The following is a 26678-nucleotide window of genomic DNA, read 5'->3' on the forward strand; positions in this document are numbered from 1 at the left end:
TTTAACATCAACAGTGTAGAAATACAACTTAAATGATGTTAGAGGTCATTCTCAAAGCACCTGATATTATCCCACTGTGTCAAAAATAATGAGGCGTTTGCTTCATCCAATAATAATATTTAGTGTACCATCATCCCTGATTCTGAAATCCTAGATACTGCATTAAATTCTCTCTGTCACTCTTGAGCAATAAGAAAAATATGTTTCCCGTTAATGAGCTTTGTTTAACATCAGCAGTGTAGAAATATAATAAGACATCAATGATGTTAGAGGTCATTCTCAAAGCTCCTGGATATCATCCCACTGTGTGTGTGTGTGTGTGTGTGTGTTTCAAATTAATGATGCTTTTGCTTCATTCAATAATAATAATTAGTGTACCTTCATCCCTGACTCTGAAATGCCAGTAGCGTATCTCAGGTGTCAGGATGTTATGTCATACTCATTATTAGAAACTGGTTGTGCTTTTTAACGGTTTCCTGGCCATAAAATATGTTTCTGGATGTTCCTAATGTGCAGCCCCTTTAAGCTTCAACCCACGGTTAAAGCCCGCTGTCCACAAGTCAAAGATACAAGAAGCATCCCCACTCGATCGGCAGGAATCAATACCTGCCGGGAGCAGTGGATGGGGGGGCGGGGCCTCGTTTCAGAGACCTGACACCTGGGGCGCTCTTTTGTCTCTTTTCCTCTTTGCTCTCAACGCACCAACGACTCCACAGGACAGACGCCACAGACCTACCTGCGTTATTTGTATGCTGGCTGAGACGTGAGAATTAGGCCACACCCCTAAACACGGAACAATGCAGGTGTGTTGAGAGCCGTTTCCTGTCCCTTATTTATGAATTAGTCTCTGATATATTTGAATGAACTTACTGAATTTGAAGTGATTGTACGTATAAATGGTTATGGAAACACCAAGTTAAGTTCCCCAGGTCCCACATTTTTAATGAGGTGTTCTTTGTATGCTGAGAGCTGAGACATGAGAATTAGGCCACACCCCTAAACACAGAATAATGCAGGTGTGTTGAGAGCCGTTTCCTGTCCCTTATTTATGAATTAGTCTCTGATATATTTGAATGAACTGACTTAATTTGAAGTGATTGTTTGTATGAACGGTCATGGAAACACTAAGTTAAGTTCCCCAGGTCCAACATTTTTAACTAGGTGTTATTTGTATGCTGAGAACTGAGAATTAGGCCACACCCCTAAACACAGAACAATGGAGGTGTGTATTTAATAACTGAGAGAGATGTTTCCTAACCCTTATTTATGAATTAGTCTTTGATATATCTTAATGAACTGACTTAATTTGAAGTGATTGTTTGTATGAACGGTCATGGAAACACCAAGTTAAGTTCCCCAGGTCCAACATTTCTAACTAGGTGTTATTTGTATGCTGAGAACTGAGAATTAGGCCACACCCCTAAACACAGAACAATGGAGGTGTGTATTTAATAACTGAGAGAGATGTTTCCTGACCCTTATTTATGAATTAGTCTTTGATATATCTTAATGAACTGACTTAATTTGAAGTGATTGTTTGTATGAACGGTCATGGAAACACCAAGTTAAGTTCCCCAGGTCCAACATTTCTAACTAGGTGTTATTTGTATGCTGAGAATTGAGAATTAGGCCACACCCCTAAACACATGTCTATTAAAGTCAAGATGTGGTGGGTCTGGTGTAGTTTGTATCCATGCTGTCTATGATACATAATAATAATGGAGGTTTGTATTTAATAACTGAGAGAGCCCTTACATATGAATTAGTCTCTGATATATTTTAACAAACTTATTTAATTTGAAGCGATTGTACGTATGAATGACATCTTCCCACTCAAGCCTCGTGCATTAATTAAACTTATAATTCTGATTGGTGTGAAACATTAGAGCAATTAGTTGGCCTCTTCTGGAGCTTTTCTTTGTGTTCATTTCAACTCAATCACACGAAGTACAGTTTATTCATTTGGTTTTTCCCTTTTTCTTTCAGGCTCTTGATAAGAAATCATTATTGTTTTCACTTATTACCCCAAAGTGGGAGCTGTTACCTTTGTGCAGGGAATACAGTGGTAACTGTAGGCTTGTTGTCATGGCAACAGGCATATCATTCCTTCTATTCCTTCGGTTTGTGTACCGGTGATAGGCTGATGTGGCAATAAACGGGTTTTTGTTGCGGCCAACACGCAACGCAGCTCGCCATCTTCAGTCAGAACCTTTGATTGACATTTATGTTTTCACATACGAGGAATGTGTCGTGGCGGCTGGAGCGACGATAGACGATAACAACAACAACAACACAGTGCGAGAATTAAGATTATAAATATAAGATAGAGTGCACAGACAGGCAGGTTTCAGAACTGTAACCAGTGTAAGTCAGTTTAAAGTGACACGAGTATTTAAGTGAAGAGTTACACGTATTTAAGTCTATTTAGTGTATCTAAGTGAAGGTTATGTGTATTTAAGTCTATTTAGTGTATCTAAGTGAAGGTTATGTGTATTTGAGTATATTTAAGTGAAGAGTTCTGTGTATTTAAGTCTATGTAGTGTATCTAAGTGAAGGTTATGTGTATTTAAGTCTATGTAGTGTATCTAAGTGAAGGTTATGTGTATTTAAGTATATTTAAGTGAAGATTATGTGTATTTAAGTCTATTTAGTGTATTTAAGTGTAGATTATGTGTATTTAAGTATATTTAAGTGAAGATTATGTGTATTTAAGTCTATTTAGTGTATTTAAGTGAAGTGTTACATGTATTTAAGTCTATTTAGTGTATTTAAGTGAAGAGTTAAACATATTTAAGTATATTTAGTGTATTCAAGTGAGGAGTTACGTGTATTTAAGTATATTTAGTGTATTTAAGTGAGGAGTTAAACATATTTAAGTCTATTTAATGTATTTAAGTGAAGAGTTAAACATATTTAAGTATATTTAGTGTATTCAAGTGAGGAGTTACGTGTATTTAAGTATATTTAGTGTATTTAAGTGAGGAGTTAAACATATTTAAGTCTATTTAATGTATTTAAGTGAAGAGTTAAACATATTTATGTCTATTTAGTGTATTTAAGTGAAGAGTTATGTGTATTTAAGTCTATTTAGTGTATTTAAGTGAAGCGTTACATGTATTGAAGTCTATTTAGTGTATTTAAGTGAGGAGTTACGTCTATTTAAGTCTATCTAAGTGAAGAGATATGTGTATTTAAGTCTATTTAGTGTATCTAAGTGAAGAGTTATGTGTATTTCAGTGTATTTAAAACGAAGAGTTATGTGTATTTAAGTGAGTTACATGTATATAAGTGAAGAGGTATGTGTATTTAAGTGAGTTACATGTATTTAAGTGAAGAGTTGTGTGTATTTAAGTGTATTTAGGTGAAGTATTAAGTGATGTGCATTGGAGTGACCGGGAGCACATTGTCCTGGGGATGACAGATAACTTGATCTTGATATCTTTAATCGTATCTGAATACATTGAATAGCATTCGTATAGCTTTTAAACAAGAATATCAGTTGAAGGGATATTTGTGGCACATTGCCTGCTCCTATATCAGAAACAGGGATCAGCTGAGATTAGCCGACCCTTCAAAAGCCGCGCTCGTAATCGCCTTCGAGATCCGACATCAACGCCACGCTCAACTAAATCAAGAAACGAGGCGTGAAATAATTAGGACGCATCTTTCTTTTTTCTTCTTTTACCGACTTCAAAAATCTCTTCCACGCCTTATTTCTTTTCAATCGTACCCCTTCCTCTAGGTGACGATCTTGGTGGACGGGATCCTCACCACCACGGGCTACACCCAGGAGGACTACACCATGCTGGGCTCCGACGATCTCTTCTACATCGGGGGCAGCCTGAACACGGCGGACCTGCCGGGCTCCCCGGTCAGCAACAACTTCCTGGGCTGTCTGAAAGACGTGAGTACAGCTTGACCCCCGGCAGCAGCGCGGCTCCGGAAACACGACCCCGCCCTCCTTGGATAGCGCTCACTCCCCCGCTTCCTCCCGGCGGAGAGATGTTCCGCGTACAGGAGAATCAGGCCTCACGTTCGTATCGATTCCCCCGGTGTAGGTTGTTTGAAGGAGATGAGCGGCGCGGAGCAGATGCATGGATGGGTTCCTGAGGGAATCCCTTTGAGAAGCACTAATACACATCAGAGAGAGACGAACGCATCCGATTCATTCCTGAAGCCTGAACCTTTTATCACCTTTCTTTCTTTTCTTTTTTTAAAGCTTTTTTAACTCTGGCCTGTAGCTGTCAAATTGATTATCCCCAGCAAGCAAGTAAATATGGCGTGTGCTCGGCTTTTTGAATTAATATTGACAAAGTGAATAATGGATTAATGCCCAATTTCAGCACGGCCTTTACACACTTTTAATGGAATGAGCAAATCTCGTGAAAAACAAATGACATTTGACAAAGATGGATTAGGAAGAGGCTTTAAAACAGTCTGTTTGTTTGAATTAAAAGCGTTGTGGTGGTGGATTGGTGTATATTTATATATATATTTTGAGGGGTCAATTCCCAGCGCAAACAAATTAGTTTTCTTGGCGGAGAAACTTACGTCAAAGGATATAAGAAGCATGTATGTGATAAACTGTTCTGAGGCTCCAGCTCTTGATCCCACAATGCACCGAGGACCGAAAAGAACATTAAATATAAATCATGTAAACCTTAATTTGTTAAATTTGCCTCCAGGAGATGAATTTTATTCTTTACCCTTTAAGCTTCAAGCATTTTTTTAGGCCTCTGCTCCGAAAATGGCATCCCCAAACGAAAAAGGATGGATCTCTGCAACCACTAGGGCTATTTTAATCATTTTTAAATGTTCACCTTTTTAAACTTTTTTTTCTTTTGTTCATATGTGTGCATATCAGTCTATATGCTACTGGGTAAGAGTAAATGAAGATGGCACACAGAAAAAATATAACAATTTCAGGTCTGAATTGAATTTCCCTCATTGGAACACAAGCGACAGAGAACCTGCCGAGCTCGGCAGAAAGTATTTAAAGACGGAGACGGATTTTGGATGGATTACCTCGAAATCATCCAGACTCTGATCCCCTGACACGTCACTGGTGGTTTTCTAGTAACGTCACATTAGCTAAAAATCCATAATTGACCCATACTTTGGCGTAAAGATGATCAGCTTCGTGTGAATTTTCTATCAAGAGCTAAAAACAAATACGAGCACGCTAAAATAAGATATTGAACCTCAGCAGATTGCCTTTGTGAGCATGTGTTGTGTTTTCTCCCAGCGTATGATTCGGGCTATTTCATTTCCTTGTGAAAAATTACACATCGCCTGCAAAAGATCGTGTGGAATAAACTCCGTAAGCGAATCTATATTTGTTTTCAGGGTTGATAAAGCGCAAGGCGTCGACATGCTTGGAGCTCTCACGAGTCAGCCGAGTGTATGCGTGAGCGCCCTGCAGAGTGCACACGCTGAATGTAAATGAGATGTTATTTATGGACGGGTTCCTGTGCCGGTACCGTGCCAATGCGGCAGCCCCCGCCGCGTGGGTGGTGTTTGGACGTAGTACCGCCGTGCGACGTCACGCGGCGGGAAGTGCAGAGAGTCCACGGGAAACAAAAAGGCCCAGTAATGAGGGGAGGGGGGGGGGGTGATCAAATGGGATATCGGCCTCCAGATCCTTGGAGCTCAGAGTTCAGAGACGGGTCAGCGGGGAAGACGGAGCGGCGAAAGTTCGGCGATGAAGATGAGGGATGAAGCTCGGCTGTGGACGGAGAGAATGAAACCATCTTAATGTGTGAAGGAAAGACAAGCGGCTGTAATACGTCTATCAGCAGTGTTTCTTTTACTGATTAGTGGAGACCGGGGGCGTTTGTGGGATTCAGAGAAAGGGGGCGGAGCCCCAAGGGGGGCGGGATGAAGGGCTGTTTGTGCAATGTTTATGGGGGCGTCTGGATATCCATGGTTAGAGACAGAATTTCAGGGTCATAGTGATATTTTATGCTCATTTGGACTCAATCACTGAGTTAAAGATGAACTAGTTCAGTGTCAAATATACCATTCAATGGAAAAATATTATAATAATGTATTTTATACACATACATATATATACATATATATATACACATATACAGTACATATATATACATATATACACATATATATACACATATACATACATATACATATATATATATACACATATACATATATATACATATATATACACATTTACATATATATACATATATATATACACATATACATATATATACATATATATTTACACATATACATATATATACACATATATATACATACATATATATACATATACACAGGCACGTGCACAGACATTTTGGGGGGCAGGTGCTCAAACCAAAAAAAAGGGCCACCCAATGCCAAAAAAAATTCTGACAGAGTTGAAGCATAAGCAGCAATACACTGATGATGTAATACATCCTCGACCTGCGTCTCCTCTGGCAGCATCAGACAGCTAGCTTACATTTTCTTTATGAATAAAGATGAATTATTATATAGCAACAACAGTACAAGCATTCTGATTGGCTAATGGGTCGTCATGCCAGCCACGTATCGCCCTCCTCGCTGGTCTGACACGGATCCGTATTGCCCTCTTACGTCATTTTCAAAATGAGCGATATTGATAGACATCAACAGCCAAGAGCAGTGGTCCTCAAACTAAGGCCCGCGGGCCGGATACGGCCCGCCTCCACATTTGGCCCGGCCCTCTGAACAATACCAGAGGCCTTATGATTCTTTTTTTCCAGTCTGGCCACGCAAATCCTAGACTAGCCCCTGTTAAATAGAACGGAATAAGAATACTCTCTCTCTCTCTCTTTTCTCTCTCTCTCCTCTCTCTCTCTATTCTCTAAACATAACTAACGTCAGTAAACAGCTGGATGAGGCTTTGAAATCACGGATTTTGTGAGTTTTTGTTTGTTTATTTTGTTTTTTATATATGTATATAGATATATACATATATATATCTATATACATATATGCACATATATATATATGTATATACAGTCGTATGCAAAAGTTTAGGCACCCCTCTGAGGCTGCATGATAATTTACTCTGTCTTCACCAAAAAAAGACCACAGTTGTGTAATATTCATTTTCTAGTTAACACTGAGTGCTGGGGTGTTTTCCAGACAAAGATATTTAGTGTAGCAGTATTTAGTTGTGTGAAATTAAATCAAATGTGAAAAATAGGCTGTGCAAAAGTTTGGGCACCCTTATCATTTTGTTGATTTGAATACCTGTACCTACTAAATGCTGATTAACTGCAACACATAATTAGTCTGATTAACTCGTTAAGCCTTCAATTCCATAGAACGGTGCATCCAATCATTAGAAAAGGTATTTAAGGTAGCCAATTGCAAGTTGTGCTTCTCTTTGATTCTCCTCTGAACAGTGGCAAAATGGGGGCATCAAAACAGCTCTCGAATGATCTAAAAACAAAGACTGTCCAGCAGTATGGTTTAGGGGAAGGCTACAAAAAGTTATCCCGGAGGTTTCAGCTATCAGTTTCCACTGTGAGGAATGTTATTAAGAAATGGAAGGCAACAGGCACAGTTCTTGTTTAGGCCAGAAGTGGCAGGCCAAGAAAAATATCGGAGAGGCGAAGAATGGTCAGAATGGTCAAGGACAACCCTCAGACCACCTCCAAAGACCTGCAAGGGCATCTTGCTGCAGATGGTGTCACTGTGCATTGCTCAGAGAACAGCTGCATGGGAGAGTGATGCGGAAGAAGCCTTTTCTGCACACACGCCACAAACAGGCTCGCTTGAGGTATGCAAAACTACATTTGAACAAGCCAGGCTCATTTTGGAACAAAGTGCTGTGGACTGATGAGACAAAGCTACAGCTCTTTGGTCACAATAAGAGGCGTTACGCATGGAGGCAAAAGAACACAGCATTCCTAGAAAAACACTTGCTGCCCACAGTAACATGTGGCGGGGGGTCCATCATGCTGTGGGGCTGTGTGGCTAGTGCAGGTACTGGGAATCTAGTTAAAGTTGAGGGTCGCATGGATTCAACTCAGTACCAGCAAATTCTTGACAATAATGTTCTAGAATCTGTAACAAAGCTGAAGTTACGGCGGAGTTGGGTGTTCCAGCAGGACAACGACCCGAAACATCGCTCCAAATCCACTGAGGCATTTATGCAGAGGAACAACGACAATGTTCTGGAATGGCCATCCCAGTCGCCAGACTTGAATATAATTGAAAATCTCTGGGGTGACTTGAAGCGGGCTGTCCACGCTAGGCACCCATCAAACCTTTCTGAACTGGAGATGTATTGTAAGGAAGAATGGTCCAAAATACCTTCATCCAGAATTCAGACACTCATCAGAGGCTATAAGAAGCGTCTAGAGGCTGTTATTTTTGCAAAAGGAGGCTCTACTAAATATTAATGTGATTTTTCTGTTGGGGTGCCCACATTTATGCACCTGTCTAATTCTCTTATGATGCATATGGCATATTTTCTGTTTATCAAATAAACCTTATTTCACTGCTAAAATATCACTGTGTCCATGAAGTATTACATATATGACAAAGAAGTTCCTGATCCAAATGCCCAACAATTTGTAGATGAAAGTAATGGAGATTATCAGGGGTGCCCAAACTTTTGCATACGACTGTATATGTATATATATATATATATATTAATGCAAAGAATAGAGAGATGTGGAGAGTAACTTCTTGTCTTTCGAATTCACTGGTTCACACTCTCGCTCATCAGAGACAGTTTCTAACTCTTTCATTTGCCTCAATTAAAGTTAAATGTTTCTGTAACTACCTGGACTCGCAGGTCGCTCCGTGCATGAAGCCTAAAACAGGCCTCACGACGCCCCTGGTAGAGGCTGATCTCTCAAGAGGTCACATGTTCTGCTGTGAGGCCTTCAGGTTCATCAGGAATAGAAACAAATTCAATTCATATTCATCTTAATGCATGCAGGAAGCGACTATGATACGTATTCTATAAGCAGTGCCTGTGTTTAGAGGTATGTTTGTCTTTTTTTATGAGTGTTTATTAGAGACTCTCAAGATGTCACATATACGGCTGTGAGGCCTTCAGGTTCATCAGGGGAATAGAAAGAATTCAATACATACTCATATTAATTCGTGCAGGAAACAAAATCGACTTTAATTCGTATTCTATAAGCAGTGCATGTATTTCGAGGTATGTTTGTCCTTCTGTTGTTATTGATTAGTAGAGACTGATCTCTCAAGACCGTGGTCGAACATTCGCTCTACCCTCATGTATGTCTTTATATTTCATTTACTCTGCATGCTTTATGTTCCAAGTCTCTGCATGGATGTTTTTATCATGTCCATTTTAACAGAGTTCTCTTATTTTATTTGCTTTGTCTGTTTTGAAGTTGTGAGTCTTCTTGTTAGGACTTAACTATCTAAGAGTTCTCACTATTCTCACTGTTAATTGGCTGTGCACCCATTGGAAAGCGTATAATATATATATATACAGGACTGTCTCAGAAAATTAGAATATTGTGATAAAGTTCTTTATTTTCTGTAATGCAATTAAAAAAACAAAAATGTCATGCATTCTGGATTCATTACAAATCAACTGAAATATTGCAAGCCTTTTATTCTTTTAATATTGCTGATTATGGCTTACAGCTTAAGAAAACTCTAAAATCCTATCTCATAAAATTTTAATATTTCCTCAGACCAAGTAAAAAAAAAGATTTATAACAGCTGAGTGTTTGTCAAGGCTCAGGAAACCCTTGCAGGTGTTTCGAGTTAATTAGACAATTCAAGTGATTTGTTTAATACCCTACTAGTATACTTTTTCATGATATTCTAATATTTAGAGATAGGATATTTGAGTTTTCTTAAGCTGTAAGCCATAATCAGCAATATTAAAAGAATAAAAGGCTTGCAATATTTCAGTTGATTTGTAATGAATCCAGAATGCATGACATTTTTGTTTTTTTAATTGCATTACAGAAAATAAAGAACTTCATCACAATATTCTAATTTTCTGAGACAGTCCTGTATATATATATATATTATACGCATGTTTTTAGGTTTGTTTTGTGACGTCTGCCTCGCGGGACTACATATAAAAAAAATAGCCGCTTGGCACATTTACAGAACAATTTTTATTCATCTGCTCCGTCCCTTTTGTAAATAAACCAAAGAAAACAAAAAAAGAGGTCACGTGAGGCCTTCAGGTTCATCGGGAATAGAAAGAATCCAACCGTACATATTCATCTTAATGCGTGCAGGAAACTCAAGTGACTGGAATACGTCTTCTATAAGCAGTGCGTGTATTTAAGCTTTAAAGGTATGTTTGTCTTGTTGTTGTTGTTGACGAGTCGAGGCTGATCTCTCAAGACGTCACATGTCCTGCTGTGAGGCCTTCAGGGTCATCGGGTGCGGGGAAAATAATGGCCACTTACAGACGAGTGTCACGGCCACAACAAGTCGGAGAGATTCATCCGTCTTGGAAGCCACCAGGTTATGTGTGTGTGTGTGTGTGTGTGTGTGCGCGCCCACAGGACGCCGCACACTGCATCATTAGGCCCGTCTGCTTTAATGCATCAAAGATTGTATCCAATTTGCTTATGAAGAATGAGTTCTCACGGGCTGTTAGCGGGGACGCTCTTTCATTCTCCGGCCGCTGTTCTTCGCCACTTGAGCGTAAAAGACGAGGAGGTTTGTTTTTTTGCGTGTCAATCGACGCCGGAGGAGCTTTATTCTTTATTCTGGCGTTTCGGGGACCGCCTGTAATCCCTCGTCACGTACAGCGGGCGTCTGAATCGGCGAAATAGGATTCCGCTTCCTGTTTTTGTCCCCTGGCTTACAGAGCCGCCCCCGCAGAGGTCACGCAGCGAGCGTGTGTGTGTGTGTGTGTGTGTGTGTTGCTGCTGGATGTTAGGTGTAAACAATGTCTGTGTGTTACTGATGCACTTGTGTTTTAACCCTCCTGTTACCTTTATATTTACTGACATATTTTACCCGTGGGGTCAATTTGACCCCAGCAATTAAAACCTCCAGAAAATTATTAGAATTAATATTGTTTTCCAAGTTTAAGTGTGAGGTACTTCATGTTTGTTTGTTGACTACCTAAATAGCCCTTTAAATATATTAAAAAGTTGATATTTCTTATATGTTTGACACAGTGAAAAACAGCCTGGGGTCAAATTGACCCCAAAGAACACCGACATTAAACATTGAATGGGGTCAAATTGACCCTAAGGTAACAGGAGGGTTAAAAGAAGTCATCTGGGTAAAAAAGAGAAGTTACACACATTCGGGGCTCCATCTGCTCGGTCCTGGAAATATCTCAACAACTTGGATGGATTCATGGGAATCTGGACCGAGAGGTGAGATCCTCCAGACTGTGATCCCTGAAGTGTGGTTGGTGGTTTCCAGGGAGACGTCTCAAGAAATATTTGGTGGAGGAACGTCAAATGTTCAAAAAATGTGACCCATACTTTGGCGTTTTCAGCTTTGTGTGAATTTTCTATTGAGAGCTTAATAACAAATATGAGCAGCTAACAGGATGAAATAAGATATTGAACCAATTTTAACATCAGCAGATGGCCTTTGTGAGCATGTGTTGTGTATGTTACACATTGTCTGCGAAAATCTTTTGGAATAAACTCAATAAACGAGTCTATATTTTCTTTTTAGTATGAATAAAGCACAATGCATCAACATGTTTTAAAGCACTCACGAGTTAACTGGCGTATTTTTAAACAGAACAGATCAAATTTGCTAAAAATCTATATTGGAGAAAAAGACAATGATTTATTTTTTTCACTCGAGGCTAGAGGAGTTTTATTCTGGCGTTTCCGTCTGTAATGCTCATTCTTTTGTTGATTTTATATATATATATATATATATGTATATGTATGTATGTATGTATGTGATTCTTTTTTGTATCCATTGTTGATTTGTTATTACCCAACTGCTGCATTATCAGCTATAGACTATAATTGATTGTAGTTTATTACTTCCTCTAGGACTCTCAGACTATGGAAATCAGCCTTGCGGCTGTAATTGGGTGCATTTACATTTTAATTTAAAGTGTTCATCGATGTACACGGTCCCTCTCGAACTAATACAAACGTGAAGCTTGAATCGACGCGATAGGATTCCACTTCGCTTTGTAAAAGTGTCTCGATTGACTTCTGTTAGGTTGTAATAGGTTATTTTGACAGAAGTTTATGCTTTAAATTCATACAAATAGCAAGATATTATAACTAGGAAATATTAGGGAGGATATTCATATGTATTATGAATGTATTTTGAAGCATAGGGGAAGGACACTGTATTGACTGTATGAGATGAGTAATGTAAATGGCAGAAGTCGTGTTTATATGTTTGCTGCATGGGAATGAACGTTAGTTTATTGTTTCAATGTCGCGTGAACTGGAAGCCGGTTGAAGCCATTTGAAGCCATTTGAAGCCGGTTGAAGCCGGTTGAAGCCATTTGAAGCCGGTTGAAGCCATTTGAAGCCGGTTGAAGCCACTTGAAGCCGGTTGAAGCCATTTGAAGCCGGTTGAAGCCACTTGAAGCCGGTTGAAGCCATTTGAAGCCGGTTGAAGCCGGTTGAAGCCACTTGAAGCCGGTTGAAGCCATTTGAAGCCGGTTGAAGCCGGTTGAAGCCGGTGATGTTGCTTGAATCCGGAAAGTAACCTATGGGACTTTTATTGTGAAAGGGACTTTTCACAGAACGGACCGGAAGCGATGTTTGTCGCGGGGTCGTGACCTTTGACCCGGCTATTTTATTATCTTGGCCGTAAGCCAACAGAAGTGCAGCATGCTGAACTGACCAATGGAACTAACTTCTAAGATTAATAATCATAATACTAATAATAATAATAATAATAATAACTGTATTGATATAGAACCTTTCAAAACAAAGTGCTCTACAGAGAGTCAAGGCAAAACAAATAGAAAGGTAAGATACAAATATTATTATAAAAAAAGTTAAATAAAATAATAAACAGACAAACTAAATTCGGGGAACCAAAGATCTGCATAAAAGGACGACATCACTTAACAGCTGTTCTATAAAAATGGGGTTTAAGAAGTGATTTTAGAGGTGATTAATGATTAAGAGGTGTGCTGGTCGATACTAATACGGGTATGATAGGTTGAGTTCCTTCTCTAGACGTTCTGAAGATTACAAGACGGCTCCCTATCGGCTTCTTTGCTTTTAGTCTGTGGCGTAATATTCAGTCCGGCTCTACGATCGTAGCTTCAATGTTTGTTTTCAACTTCTTGCCGTTAAACATTGTCAAACTTAATCCATCGCGTTCTGATCACGATTTTCACCGAGCGCGAGACGTCCAGCGAGCTGAAAACTTCCTTCCCGTTAAAAAAATGGCCCGTTGCGCTCATTTTCTCGGTGGTCAGCCTCACCATCTCGATGTCGGTGTTTAATGAGCCGAGGCGGCGTGAAGTCTGATATCGGCTCGGGAAGAAAAAAAAGGCCTCTCGGCTTCCGCCACTACTCATCGGTTGTCACCTCGGGCGGCCGATAGCGAGCGGGGGCTCGTGGTTGGCGACGTACAACCGGTGCCAAAGGAGACAAGCATCGCTTGTTTCCACGCGGCGCATATTGATGAACCCGGAGTGGAAAAGAAAGAAATACATCGCCACAGAGAAGGCCACACGGGCGTCACGCTGAAGCAGCTTTCAGTATGAAGACGTGGGTGGAAGCAGATATCTTCAAAAAGCTTCTTTTTTTTTCTCCTATTGATGTGGATATTTTTTATAAATAGTCAGACGTTCCTTCAAAAAGACAGAAGGAGGTCGGTCGTGTGTACCCTTGAGTGTTTTCTCAGAAGGTCGTACCGCTTGTTCAGATGTATCCGTGTCGTGAGGCGGAGCAGTTTTTACGTGTTTATTAAAGTACTGAATATCGTGTGTTGAGCCTCTCGGTCAGGTCTTTGTGACGGGGTGAGGCTCAGGCGCAGAGTGACAAGCTGGACGCAATATAAATAACAACAAAAAGCACTCTTTAATGAGGCAAAACAGTTTACAAAAAAACAAGGTCCAAAAGGGGCAGGCAGAGAATCCAGGTTCAGGGCAGGCAGGGTCAACAGGCGGAACCAGGAACACGGACAGGACGACGGGAAAAGGACACGGAACTAGAGACGACAATCCGACAGGAGACAAGGGAAAGACTGACACAATATATAGGGGGGAAAACACAGGTGTACGACATCAGACAGTAACGAGACAAGAGTGGCTGAGGGCAGGTGCAGGGAATGAAACAATCAAGACAGAGAAGACACACAGGAGACACGGAACACAGGAGGAACAGAACAGGGTGTTACACTCTCTCCCGCCCACCATCTCTACCTGGACTTGATCTCTCCCAGTTTCACTTAGTACAAGCACTCGTATTAATGTTTCCATTGTTTCTGTGTTTTTTTCTCTCTCTCCTCCTCCTCCACTTTTTTGAAATGTGAGATTATTCTGCCGTCAGAGCCATTGTACGCTCCTCGGCTGAACGTCTCAAACGGACATGTTTCCACATCTAAATGCGTCTCCGGGTGTCAAAAGCATTTCAGCTCCTGCTGCTTTTTTGTTGTTCGTGTTTGAGTAGCTGTAATAATGCGCTCGCGTCGACGTTCCTTCACAGCGCGAGTCCGGAAGCATCTCGGCGAGATGTAATTATTTTTTTCTTCCTCCACATCTGTTTAATTAAAGGCGGCAGTTTATTGGACGGAGCTTATATCCGAGTCCCCGAGTTCAGGGGATGATTCACCGCCTCCCGCTGCGTGTCCTCGTGAAATGCGGGCGGCGGCCGTATTGATTCGAATATTGATCGACGTGTAAAAGCTCAACCTTTTGCACGGATCGCATCGCTCCGTCTCTCCGTCCCCTCGCCACAACATCTCTCTCTCTAATCTTCAGGTGGTCTACAAGAACAATGAGTTCAGGCTGGCTCTGTCGCGGATGGCCGAGCAGCGAGACCCGAAGATCAGCATCCACGGCGACCTGAAGTTCGTCTGCGAGGACGTGGCGTCCCCGCAGCCGGTGGCCTTCGACGCGCCGGCCGCCTACCTCACGTTGCCCCGGTGGAACGCCAAGAAGACGGGCGCCATATCCTTCGACTTCCGCACCACGGAGCCCGCCGGCCTGCTGCTGTTCGGCCACGGCGGCCTGCAGGGCCCGCCGGACGCCAAGCCCCGGGCCGACTTCTTCGCCATCGAGCTGCTGGACGGGCTCCTGTACCTGGTCATGGACATGGGCTCCGGCAGCATCAAGATGAAAGCCGGGGACAGGAGGCTCGACGACGGCGAGTGGTGCCACGTGGACTTCCAGAGGCGGGGGCGAAACGGTAAGAGAGGCGCGAGGTCGGCGCGAGGTCACGATAACAACGTGAGAAATTCGATACGAAACCTGCAAGAAATATTGCGATACCCGATACTTACGATACAGTGCCAGAATTGGATACTGGTATATTTACTGATATATATATATATATATATTTAAATATATTATATATATATTATAAATATTATTATTATATATTTATATATATATTTATATATATATATAAATATATATATATATATATATATATTTATATAAATCATCTGTGTGGTTCCCTTGTTACCAGCTTGTTCCTGAACAGCTTTTTCAACACTTAACAAATAGCATTAATATTAATATTAGCCTACAGAAAGATATGAATGAAGCTACACGGTGCCATCAGAGCATTGATTATTCATGGCCATGTCGGCCTTTTGTCTGCGTCTGACCAGATGACCACACAGATCCTTCCAGAATGAGTATGAGCAGTTGTGTTGCGCGCTGGGAAGCCCCGCCCCCTTGCAGGCGGCGCGCTATTTTAATGAAGTATCGATACTAAAAATATGCAAAATCGGACCGTTTTGAAACGTACGGGAACCGAGGAACCATTATAGTATCGGTACCCCCTGCAACCCGAGCTTTCTGCCTGCTTCTGTTACTGTTTTTGTGTATGTGCGTGTGTGTGTGTGTGTGTGTGTGGGCGGGGGGGTCAAAGGTTTTATAACGCCCACATTTTTCCAGTTTTTATTGAGATGTAAGCGGTTCAAGTGAAGAACCTGAAATGGTACAAAGGTCAGCGGCAAACTGCCAGAGGTGAAACTAAAAAGTTTAGGTTACCAAAAACTGAAAAATAATGTACATTTCAGAGTTCTACTAAAAGGCTTTTTTCAGGGAAAAGTAATTAAGGGTTAACGACTCGCAGCTGGAAGAACTTTCTGAACTATATTTGATTTCCGTTGTAGAAAGAAAGCTACACGAGTGAGTTCGCCTGTTATATCTGCCAAAGGAGTCAAACATGTAGATTACATCTTGTTAAACCAAATGATTCCATGGTTAATTTTAGAATTATTTTTATCTCCAATTGTTTATTTGTTCTATGCTTTAATTTTTTGAGCACATTAAGAAATTCAACTGTGTACATTTTTTTTTTTTTAAATTGGAGAAATTGAGGCGTTCTAAAACTTTAGACGTGGAGCTGTGGAGCCGCCATCTCGGATTCGGTCACGTCGGCTATTTTTATCCGCCGCACTCTGAATTGCGTGTTCACATTAGCTTTTTAATTACAATGATATTTCGCGGATGCTATAATCTATGTATGACATTCGGAAATCTGAGTTAACCTCATTTCACAAGTGGCCAATTATTCAGTCACCTACTCCAAATGCGGGCCTTCTTAGTAGAAACCAAAATACACACACACACACACACACACACACACAGTTACTTATATTTCTTTTCTACACATTCCTTCTCAAGTGGCCGAGTATGACGCGGCAGATTTATTCGCTTTTCCAGAGCTAGTTATAGGTTTTTTTCACAGAAAATGACTTACAAACCACAGCTCAGTTTCCTAGTCGACACTCTTTAAAGCAAGCAGGGACGTACGCCCACTTCCTCAATCTCACACTTTCTCACTTAACACACACACACACACACACACACATACACACACACTCACACACGTCTTCATTTTTTTCTGCAACTAAAAACCATGGTGTAAGTACAAACTGACTGACTGCCCCGCTGCAGGGGTGTTGTGTTGTTACTGTGTTTTGATTTGTGTGTAATGATTCATTCTGGTCACATGACCTCTATTGTTCTGTCCATCCTGGAGAGGGATCCTCCTCTGTTGCTCTTCTGAATGTTTCTTCCCTTTTTTTCCCCTGAAGGGTTATTTGGGAGTTTCTCCTGATCCGATGTGAGGTTCTGGGACCAGGATGTCTATGTGTACAGATTGTAAAGCCCTCCGAGACAAATTTCTAAATGTGAAAATGGGCGATACAAATAAACTGAATTGAATTGCAGGCTTCATCTCCGTGAACAGCAAGAGCGTCCCCTTCTCCGCCAACGAAGGCAGCGAGGTCCTGGACCTGGACGGCGACATGTACCTCGGAGGTCTCCCGGAGGACCGCCAGGCCCTCGTGCTGCCCCCCGAGGTCTGGACCGCCTCCCTCGGCCTGGGCTACGTGGGCTGCCTGAGGGACCTCTTCATCGACGGCCAGAGCCGGAACCTGTGGCGGCTGGCGGAGGCGCAGAGCGCCGCGGGCGTCAGCGGCTCCTGCACCAGAGAGACTCACGTCCGCTGCGCCAGGGACACCTGTGCCAACGGAGGACAGTGCAGAGAGGGCTGGAACCGCCACATCTGTGACTGCAGCGGCACCGGCTACCTCGGCGCCAGCTGTGAGAAGGGTGAGAGTCTTCTGAGAGGATGGAGGATGGGGGAGGAGATCTTCTTTCAGAACGCTGCTGCGAAAGATTTTATCACATTTTGGCTGGTATTTTATTTATTACCTGAGCTGTGCAGCGGCTGGAAAATGCCTTCATGCCCAGGCCCCTCCCCCAAACAATAATAATTTAATTTGGAACTGCAGTATGATCATCGACATACTATATAATGACATAACTATCATTTATATACAGTATAATGACATAACTATCATTTATATACAGTATAATGACATAACTATCATCTATATACTATATAATGACATAACTATCATTTATATATACTATATAATGACATAACTATCATTTATATATACTATATAATGACATAACTATCATTTATATACTATATAACGACATAACTATCATTTATAAACAGTATAATGACATACCTATCATTTATATACAGTATAATGACATAAGTATCATCTATATACTATATAATGACATAACTATCATTTATATACATTATAATGACATAACTATCATTTATATATACTATATAATGACATAACTATCATCTATATACTATATAATGACATAACTATCATTTATATACAGGATAATGACATAACTATCATTTTTATATACTATATAATGACATAACTATCATTTATATATACTGTATAATGACATAACTATCATCTTTATACTATATAATGACATAACTATCATCTATATACTGTATAATGACATAACTATCATATATATATACTATATAATGATATAGCTATAATCTATACTATACAATAACATAACTATCATTTATATACTGTATAATGACATAACTATCATGTATATACTGTATAATGACATCTTTCATCTCCAGCTATTCAAATAGGATTTCAGTGCTCTCAACTGAAGGTAGCCCTTCAGTTTGTATGTATATATATATTGTGTGTGTGTGTGTGTGTGTGTGTGGTGATTCACTAATGAGTCGTCAGTAGCGTGAGGCTGCCAGTGTGATGGACATGACAGTCAGAGCTGTGGTTCCCTATGCGTCGTGCAGACGGCTCTCCTCTCTGAGGGTCAGCCTGAAGGCCCGTCTGTGACAGAACGAGGAGTGAGAGAGGACCCCTCACACACTCCTCACACACCCCTCACACACCCCTCACACCCCTCACACACCCCTCACACCCCTCACACCCCTCACACACCTCACACACCCCTCACACCCCTCACACACCCCTCACACACCCCACACACCCTCTGGTGTTGCTCCGGACATGACTCCTCCAGAAACGTGATCCTGTGATCCTCCTCGTGCTCCCGGCTCTTTCTGCCATCTGGTGCGGCCGACGGAAACTGCAATCTAAAAAAAAAAGATATCGCGCCGCATGAGGAGAGAAGCTCCGACTCAGACTGCAGTCCTGAGATGAACCTTTAGTGTTTAATGTAGTGCGGGGGGGAGGGGCATTCATTGCTCACTAACACTTCTTCTTCTGCTTCTTCTTCTTCTTCCCCTTCCTCCTCCTTCTCCTCCTTCTTCTTCTTCCCCTTCCTCCTCCTTCTTATTCTTCTTCTTCCCCTTCCTCCTTCTTCTTCTTCTTCTTCCTCCTCCTCCTCCTTCTTCTTCTCCTTCTTCTTCTTCTTCCTCCTCCTCCTCCACCTTCTTCTTCCTCCTCCTCCTTCTGCTTCTGCTTCTTCTCCCTCTTCCCCTTCCTCCTCCTCCTTCTGCTTATTCTTCTTCTTCTCCTTCTTCTTCTTCTTCTTCTTCCTCCTCCTCCTCCACCTTCTTTTTCTTCTTCTTCTTCTTCCCCTTCCTCCTCCTTATTCTTTTTCCCCTTCCTCCTCCTCCTCCTTTTTCTTCTTCTTCATCCTCCTTCTTCTTCTTCTTCCCCTTCCTCCTCCTTCTTCTTCTTCTTCTTCTTCTTCTTCTTCTTCTTCCCCTTCCTCCTCCTCCTCCTTCTTCTTCTTTTTCCCCTTCCTCCTCCTCCTTTTTCTTCTTCTTCTTCATCCTCCTTCTTCTTCTTCCTCCTTCTTCTTCTTCTTCCCCTTCCTCCTCCTCCTCCTCCTTCGTCTTCTTCCTCCTCCTCCTTCTTCTTCTCCTGCTTCTTCTTCTTCTCCTGCTTCTTCTTCTTCTTCCCCTTCCTCCTCCTTCTTCTTCCTCCTCCTCCTCCTTCTTCTCCTTCTTCTTCTTCCCCTTCCTCCTCCTCCTCCTTCTTCTTCTTCTTCTTCTTCTTCTTCTTCCTCCTCCTCCTTCTTCTTCTTCTTCTTCTTCTTCCCCTTCCTCCTCCTCCTTCTGCTTCTTCTTCTTCTTCTTCTTCTTCCTCTTCCTCCTCCACCTTCTTTTTCTTCTTCTTCCCCTTCCTCCTCCTCCTCCATCTTTTTCTTCTTCTTCTTCTTCCCCTTCCTCCTCCTCCTTCTTCTTCTTTTTCCCCTTCCTCCTCCTCCTCCTTTTTCTTCTTCTTCTTCTTCTTCCCCTTCCTCCTCCTCCTCCTTCTTCTTCTTTTCCCCCTTCCTCCTCCTCCTTTTTCTTCTTCTTCATCCTCCTTCTTCTTCTTCCTCCTCCTCCTTCTCCTCCTTCGTCTTCTTCCTCCTCCCCCTCCTCCTCCTCCCCGTAGAGGCCACCATGGTGAACTATGACGGCAGCATGTACCTGAAGGTGGTGATGTCGCGCACGCTGCACTCGGAGGCGGAGGACGTGTCCCTGCGCTTCCTGTCCCCGCGGGCCTTCGGGCTGCTGGTGGCCAGCACCTCGCAGCAGTCGGCCGACACGCTGCGCCTGGAGCTGGACGGAGGGCGAGTGAAGCTCACCGTGAACCTGGGTAATGCCGCCGGCGGCGCCGCGTCCGTGACCTTTGAGAGGGGGCGTCGCCCAGCCGGAGTTCTCGCCTTAGGAGTTTAGTTTGCTCTCATAGTCATCGTCATACATGATAACTACAGTTGCTTAAACAGACCAGCACATTGAAGCTTTTTGTGTGTTTTATAGGATTTATTAGTTCATTCTTCAGAGACCTGTGGTGGTTTATTAATGAATGGTCAGAAAAACATCAAAATAAAGTACAAATATAATGAAATATGGACGTATTGGATGGTTTGGGATGGAGGTAAGGAATATTGTTCTCAACCATTTTCAGCAATTTATCTCTTTTTGCCAAATTAAATAGTGAATAATAAAATAATGAACCCATCAGAACCGATCAGGGCATCCCTTTATATCTGTTACGTGCTGCTAGAATTTATTTGTTAATTTTTGAGAGACCTGTGGTGGTTGTGTCCGATGTATTCAGTTCTACTAGTGCACAGGTGTCAAACACGAGGCCCGCGGGTCACATCCGGGCCGCCACATCATTTGATATGGGCCCTGACAACTTGAAAGACACACGATCTCCTTTTCTTAAAGAAATGTGAGAGAAATATCCTGTGCTTTTATTTTGAAGGTTTCAAATTAAATGGATTTATGTTATAATATTAGAGAATATTTCTTAAGAACAATATTCCTACACTCAAATAAACAATAATCAAATGCAAAGAGAGTTATTTAACAATATGTATGAGTAGTTTATACATTTATATGTTTCAGTTACAGCCCTTTGAGGGCGGCCATGATGCTGATGAGGTGAAAATGAGTTTGACACCCCTGTACTAGCGGATTTAATAATGAATGGTCAGTTTCAAATAAGAAAACATTTTTTAAAAAGTGAAAACATAATAATATAAAATATGGACATACTGGATGGGAATATTGTTCTCAACAATTTACATAAATGTATCTTTTTGCCCCCAAAAAATAGTAAAGTTTATTTATTTTGCACTTATCACAGACAAAGTGTCACAGAGTGCAGTTCAGAAGTGAATTAAAATTAATTTGTCAAAAACAAAACAAAACATTGTCAACAGGTAAAGGAGACAAAGTACATTACACTGTAAAAGATGGTGCAATAAAATAGATAAACAGAGAAAAAAAGCAGGCGATATAATATTTAAATTAACCAAATTGTGTGTTTTGAGATGCAATTTAAATGATACTATTATTCAATTATATTCGTAAAATTAATAATGAATGGTCAGTTTCAGACAAAGTGAAAACACAATAAGATAACATAAGGACGTATGGTTTGGGGTGGAGGTGAGGAATATTGTTCTCAACAGTTTAAATCAATGTATCACTTTTTGCCGAAAAAAATAGGAAATAATAAAGTGATGAATCTATGGATTTGATTTAAATACTTTGACCTCTTAGGAAGTTCACCCTCTCACCTCCAGGGGGAAGTGAGATGAGGAGGTTGACTCTCCTCTCATATCTGAAGGACTGTAAACCAGTAGAGACGGAGACACAGACACCAGCTCCACCTCAGAGCTCTGATCAGAGTGTGACGTCTTTGTGTTGGGAGGAGAAACATCACCTGGCTGCTTTGTGTCAGACTGTTTCTCTGCCGCGACTTCCTGATCGTTCCTGTTGCCAGGCAGACAATCAGAGAAACAGTCTGATTCATAACCCTGTGAAACAATATTATTATAGGACTAATAGAGGATTATCTTATCTTATCTTCTCACTATGTGAGCTCTTCTGCACCAGAAACAGAAAACTTTCCCGAAAAGTCACTCAAGGTTAAGTTGAACATTTAGTTTTTATGGTTTAACCAGGAAACCCAAACAGCCGTGATAACCAGGGGGAGGCCCGCATGTACGTTTATATACAGTAAGATCATTATCACCATGTATTATATATATATTATATATATTATCAACATAAGAGCACAAAACTGAACAAATGAAGGAGGATGTACGGAAAGTCATAAAATAAACTTTATAAACAATTTAAAATAAATATAATATATAATAATATAGAAGCAATATAAACACACAAGAGATTCTACATCTTTTTAAACAACTGTAGGTGTGTATGCACATTCTGCCTCTCTCTCTTTCCTCTCTCTCGCTCTCTTTTCTCTCGCTCTGTTTCTCAGTCTTTCTTTCAATTTATGCCTCTTTTTTTCTCTCTCTCTCTCTTTCTCGCTGATACTCAGACTGTCTCTCTCTCTCTCTCGCTATGTCTCTTTCTCTCTTTCTTTCCATGTCTCTTTCTCTCTCTCTCTCTCTTTCTCTCTGATACTCAGACTGTCTCTCTCTCTTTCCTCTCTCTCGCTCTCTCTCTCTTTCCTCTCTCTCGCTCTTTTTCCTCTCGCTCTGTTTCTGTCTTTCTTTCAATTGATGCCTCTTTTTTTCTCTCTCTCTCTCTTTCTCTCTGATACTCAGACTGTCTCTCTCTCAGTCTCTCTCTCTGTCTCTTTCTCTCTTTCTTTCCATGTCTCTTTGTGTCTCTTTTTCTCTCTCTCTCTTTCTCTCTGATACTCAGACTGTCTCTCTCTCTCTCACTATGTCTCTTTCTCTCTTTCTTTCCATGTCTCTTTTTCTCTTTCTCTCTCTCTCTCTCTTTCTCTCTGATACTCAGACTGTCTCTCTCTCAGTCTCTCTCTCTATGTCTCTTTCTCTCTTTCTTTCCATGACTCTTTTTCTCTTTCTCTCTCGCTCTCAGTCTCTCGCTCTCTTTATGTCTCTTTCTCTCTCTCTCACTCTCTCTCTCTCTCTCTCTCTCTCTCTCTCTCTCTCTCTCAGTTCATCCAACGGCCAGGTCTCCCCTGACCTCCTCGGCTCTTTCAGCCCTTCAATGGCTTGTCTGCAGTTCAAGGAGAAGGCAGTCAGAGACCAGACCCCATGACTCTGAGACATCACAGTCACACCACCCATGTGACCCCCCACACACACACACACACACACACACACACGCTCACACACGCTCTCTGGTCTCTGGCTGTCTGTATCCACTGCTCTGTGATGGTTGACAGCTTGAGAGCACGCCTCGGCCACATGACGGACACCAAGAGATCCATGTGCACCAGAACGTGGACATGATGGGAGTCGACTAAAGGAAAAACAATCATGTGAATATTGCAGATGTATTTAGAAGTTATTAGAAGGTATTATAGTCGTAATAGACGTGTGGAAATTCTAACACAGCATCGTATTTTGGCCGTGTCGTTATTTTTTTCATGGTGTTACGTTAATTGTGGCTGCAGGTTGTGCAAATCGCCCCTTTCCTCTGTTTTTAAATATTTAATATATATTTCCATCAGTCCAGGATCCTTCCTGTCAGATCAAGGTTTGGGCTTTTGGGTCGAGGTGCATTCGTGGAAGAGCGCACGCCCCTTCGACACGTCTCACTTCCAGAGTGAATGCAGGTTGACCTCCATGAATAAAACACAGGAGGCGATGCTGTACATCTCAAAAAGAGATTTTTAAAAAATTAGATCTCAGGGGGAAAATTCTGCATAATCCCAGTAATTGCTCTAATTTGAGTATTCTTCACTCTCACCTGTTCTTTGAAAAGAAACTTAATGGTGCTCCTCTGGGTGAGAGAGGCTTTAAACCCTCCTGTTACCTTCACATTTACTAACATATTTTACCCTCGGGGTCAATTTGACCGCAGCAATTAAAACCTCCAGAAAATTATTAGAATTAATATTGTTTCCCAAGTTTAAGTGTGAGGTACTTTATGTTTGTTTGTTGACTACCTAAATAGCCCTTTAAATATATTAAAAAGTTGATATTTCTTATATGTTTGACACAGTGAAAAACAGCCTGGGGTCAAATTGACCCCAAAAAACACTGACGTTAAACATTGAATGGGGTCAAATTGACCCTGAAGGTAACAGGAGGGTTAAGATGTTTAAAAATAAATAAAAAATGACAAATTGCTAGAACAGGTGACATGTTTTCTGTTATCAGCTTCACACGATGTATATTTCTCCCGTTGGCAGTAATCAGCCCAAATATCTGAATGTGAGCTTAAAATACTACCGGTGCACGCCCACTTTTAACCAATAAAACTCTCATTGGTCCCAACTTTGATCTGATGTCTACCTGCAAGTGTCAGACACATGCCGAGGTTTTCCCTTTACTCTCTCTTTATTTGTTAAGCTGCGGGAGGAAAGTGGCGGTTTCGACTCTCGAGCCTGTCCCCGGATGGTGGGCTCTGAAAAGCACTGAACTTTCTGCAGAATGTACCTTTGAAGGATGTGAAACTCTTTTTGTGCTGTTTCTTCTTTTTTCCCCTTCTTTCTTTTAACCTCACCATCTCACTCTCTCTCTCACCAGATTGTATCAGGATAGACTGTAATCTCAGTAAGTGTTTTCCTACCATTACTAACTGTACCGTTGATTCAGAGACACATGCACTGTGGGAATAACTGCACGCCTCTTGATCTATTCCACCCGTGGAACAGAATATTATTATTTACTCTCGATGCTACAAAGATATGAACAACAGTGAGACCTCGCAGGGCGTTTGAAGATAATAATTTGTCGGCTCCTCAATCACAAACTCTACTTTTCATCGACAATTTAAATGACACACTTTCTCCTTATTACATAATGATCTGCTAATCAAATGTAGGCTTGACATTAGTGTGTCTGTCATTAATTTGCTCACATGCTTGATAATTGGGAACAGTTCAACAACAATCAGCACAGAGAGAAAATCACTCAGTTTAGAGGAAAACATATTTTATTACTGGGTAATTCAACTGTATCGCCAGAGCTGATATTTATTTAAAGGTCAGCCTGGTTTTTGAGTACAAAGAAAAACCTTTTTTTTGCAGCCTTTCCATTTTTAGGAGAGTACATGGAACATATTCCTTTTATGCAAATGAAATGACCAGATTCAGTCAGTTTCTCTCTGAGTACAACGTGTCTGAGTCTAGCTGCTCATCCTATATCCGCAGACGCTTGTCATCTTGCTTTGTGACGATGATTGTAAGTACCATATGTGCTGTAAAATGAATATACAAAACAAGAAATACGACAGTGAAGCATCAAATGCATTGTCATGAGCTCAATATTTAGAAGAACAAACATAATCCCTTTGATTAAAAGACAAGATGGATGTCAAAGGCAGATTCTTTTCCTCCTTTCTATCAACAGAATGGATGTTCTGGTATTTTCTGTACTCTTGTGTACTCTAGGGGGGGGGGGGGGGGTGTTACCACGGTGACGTGTGATGGAGATGGTCACGCTCACCTGATAGTGAGAGACGGGCAATTTGAGTCCAGCAAAGGGATGAAAGCCACTGGCTCTGATCCAGATCATCCATTACAGAGGAGGCGGACCCTCCGGTAACAGGCCGGCACTGGAACCGCGAAACCATGGCTCCCACCTCACGTAGGAATAATATTATATTTAACTGGCAATCGTTCAATTTTTTTAGCCTGAATATGAGTCTTTTGTTTATGTACTCAAACATATTTCAACATCGATGCATGTGCAATAAGAAAATCGATGACCTGCATTACTCATGTGTGTGTATTGACCCGAGCTGTTGGTTGATTGGCTGAGCGGCAACAGGCGACACGCTCACTGTTACTGCAGATTTATGTTGGATAAGCAGCGCTCCTTTTATTGAACGGATCACTTTGTTTTTCTCTGTTGGAGGTGAGTACCGTGTGTGTGTGTGTGTGTGCGTGTGTGTGTGTCTGTAAACCAGCTCAATGACCCACCTGCAGGAGAGCGATTTATAGCCTCTTTTTCCCTCTTTTTAAATGGTTCCTTGCACTCAATAGAAATAAAAAATATGCTTAAAGATAATTATGTAAATAGAAAAGAGAAAATATTGAATGTTTCTATTTCACAGAGGCTGTGTGTACGTCCTTTATCACCTGATGCAATCTGCATAATAAACTGCATTCTCTACCAGCAGATGGCAATGTACCATCACGCTCCGGTCACAGTGTGTGTGCAGCGTGTGTGTGTGTGTGTGTGTGTGTGTGTGTGTGTGTGTGTGTGTGTGTGTGTGTGTGCGTGTGTGCGTGTGCATCTCTTTGTGTGCAAAATGAACCCTCATCCCGCTCAATGATGCTGTATTGATGCTCCACCGGTGACCTGTGGCAATCTGCTTTATGGCGTATTGATGGCTTTTATAGCCGAACAGAAAATGGAGCCA

The 26678-nt window shown here is 41.4% G+C and overlaps 1 protein-coding gene across 1 annotated transcript in view; it reads left to right on the top strand.

The window, feature by feature from the left end:
- Positions 1 to 26678, top strand: part of LOC130188323 (neurexin-2-like) — a 137167-nt gene that overhangs the window by 26887 nt on the left and 83602 nt on the right. The window contains exons 6-10 of the mRNA XM_056406624.1: positions 3743 to 3904; positions 14891 to 15317; positions 17318 to 17701; positions 20302 to 20505; positions 24839 to 24865. Coding sequence (XP_056262599.1) covers positions 3743 to 3904; positions 14891 to 15317; positions 17318 to 17701; positions 20302 to 20505; positions 24839 to 24865 — 1204 coding nt within the window. The remainder of the gene's footprint in view (positions 1 to 3742; positions 3905 to 14890; positions 15318 to 17317; positions 17702 to 20301; positions 20506 to 24838; positions 24866 to 26678) is intronic.

The sequence above is a fragment of the Pseudoliparis swirei genome, chromosome 3, assembly GCF_029220125.1.
Source record: "Pseudoliparis swirei isolate HS2019 ecotype Mariana Trench chromosome 3, NWPU_hadal_v1, whole genome shotgun sequence".
Taxonomy (NCBI): Eukaryota; Metazoa; Chordata; class Actinopteri; order Perciformes; family Liparidae; genus Pseudoliparis; species Pseudoliparis swirei.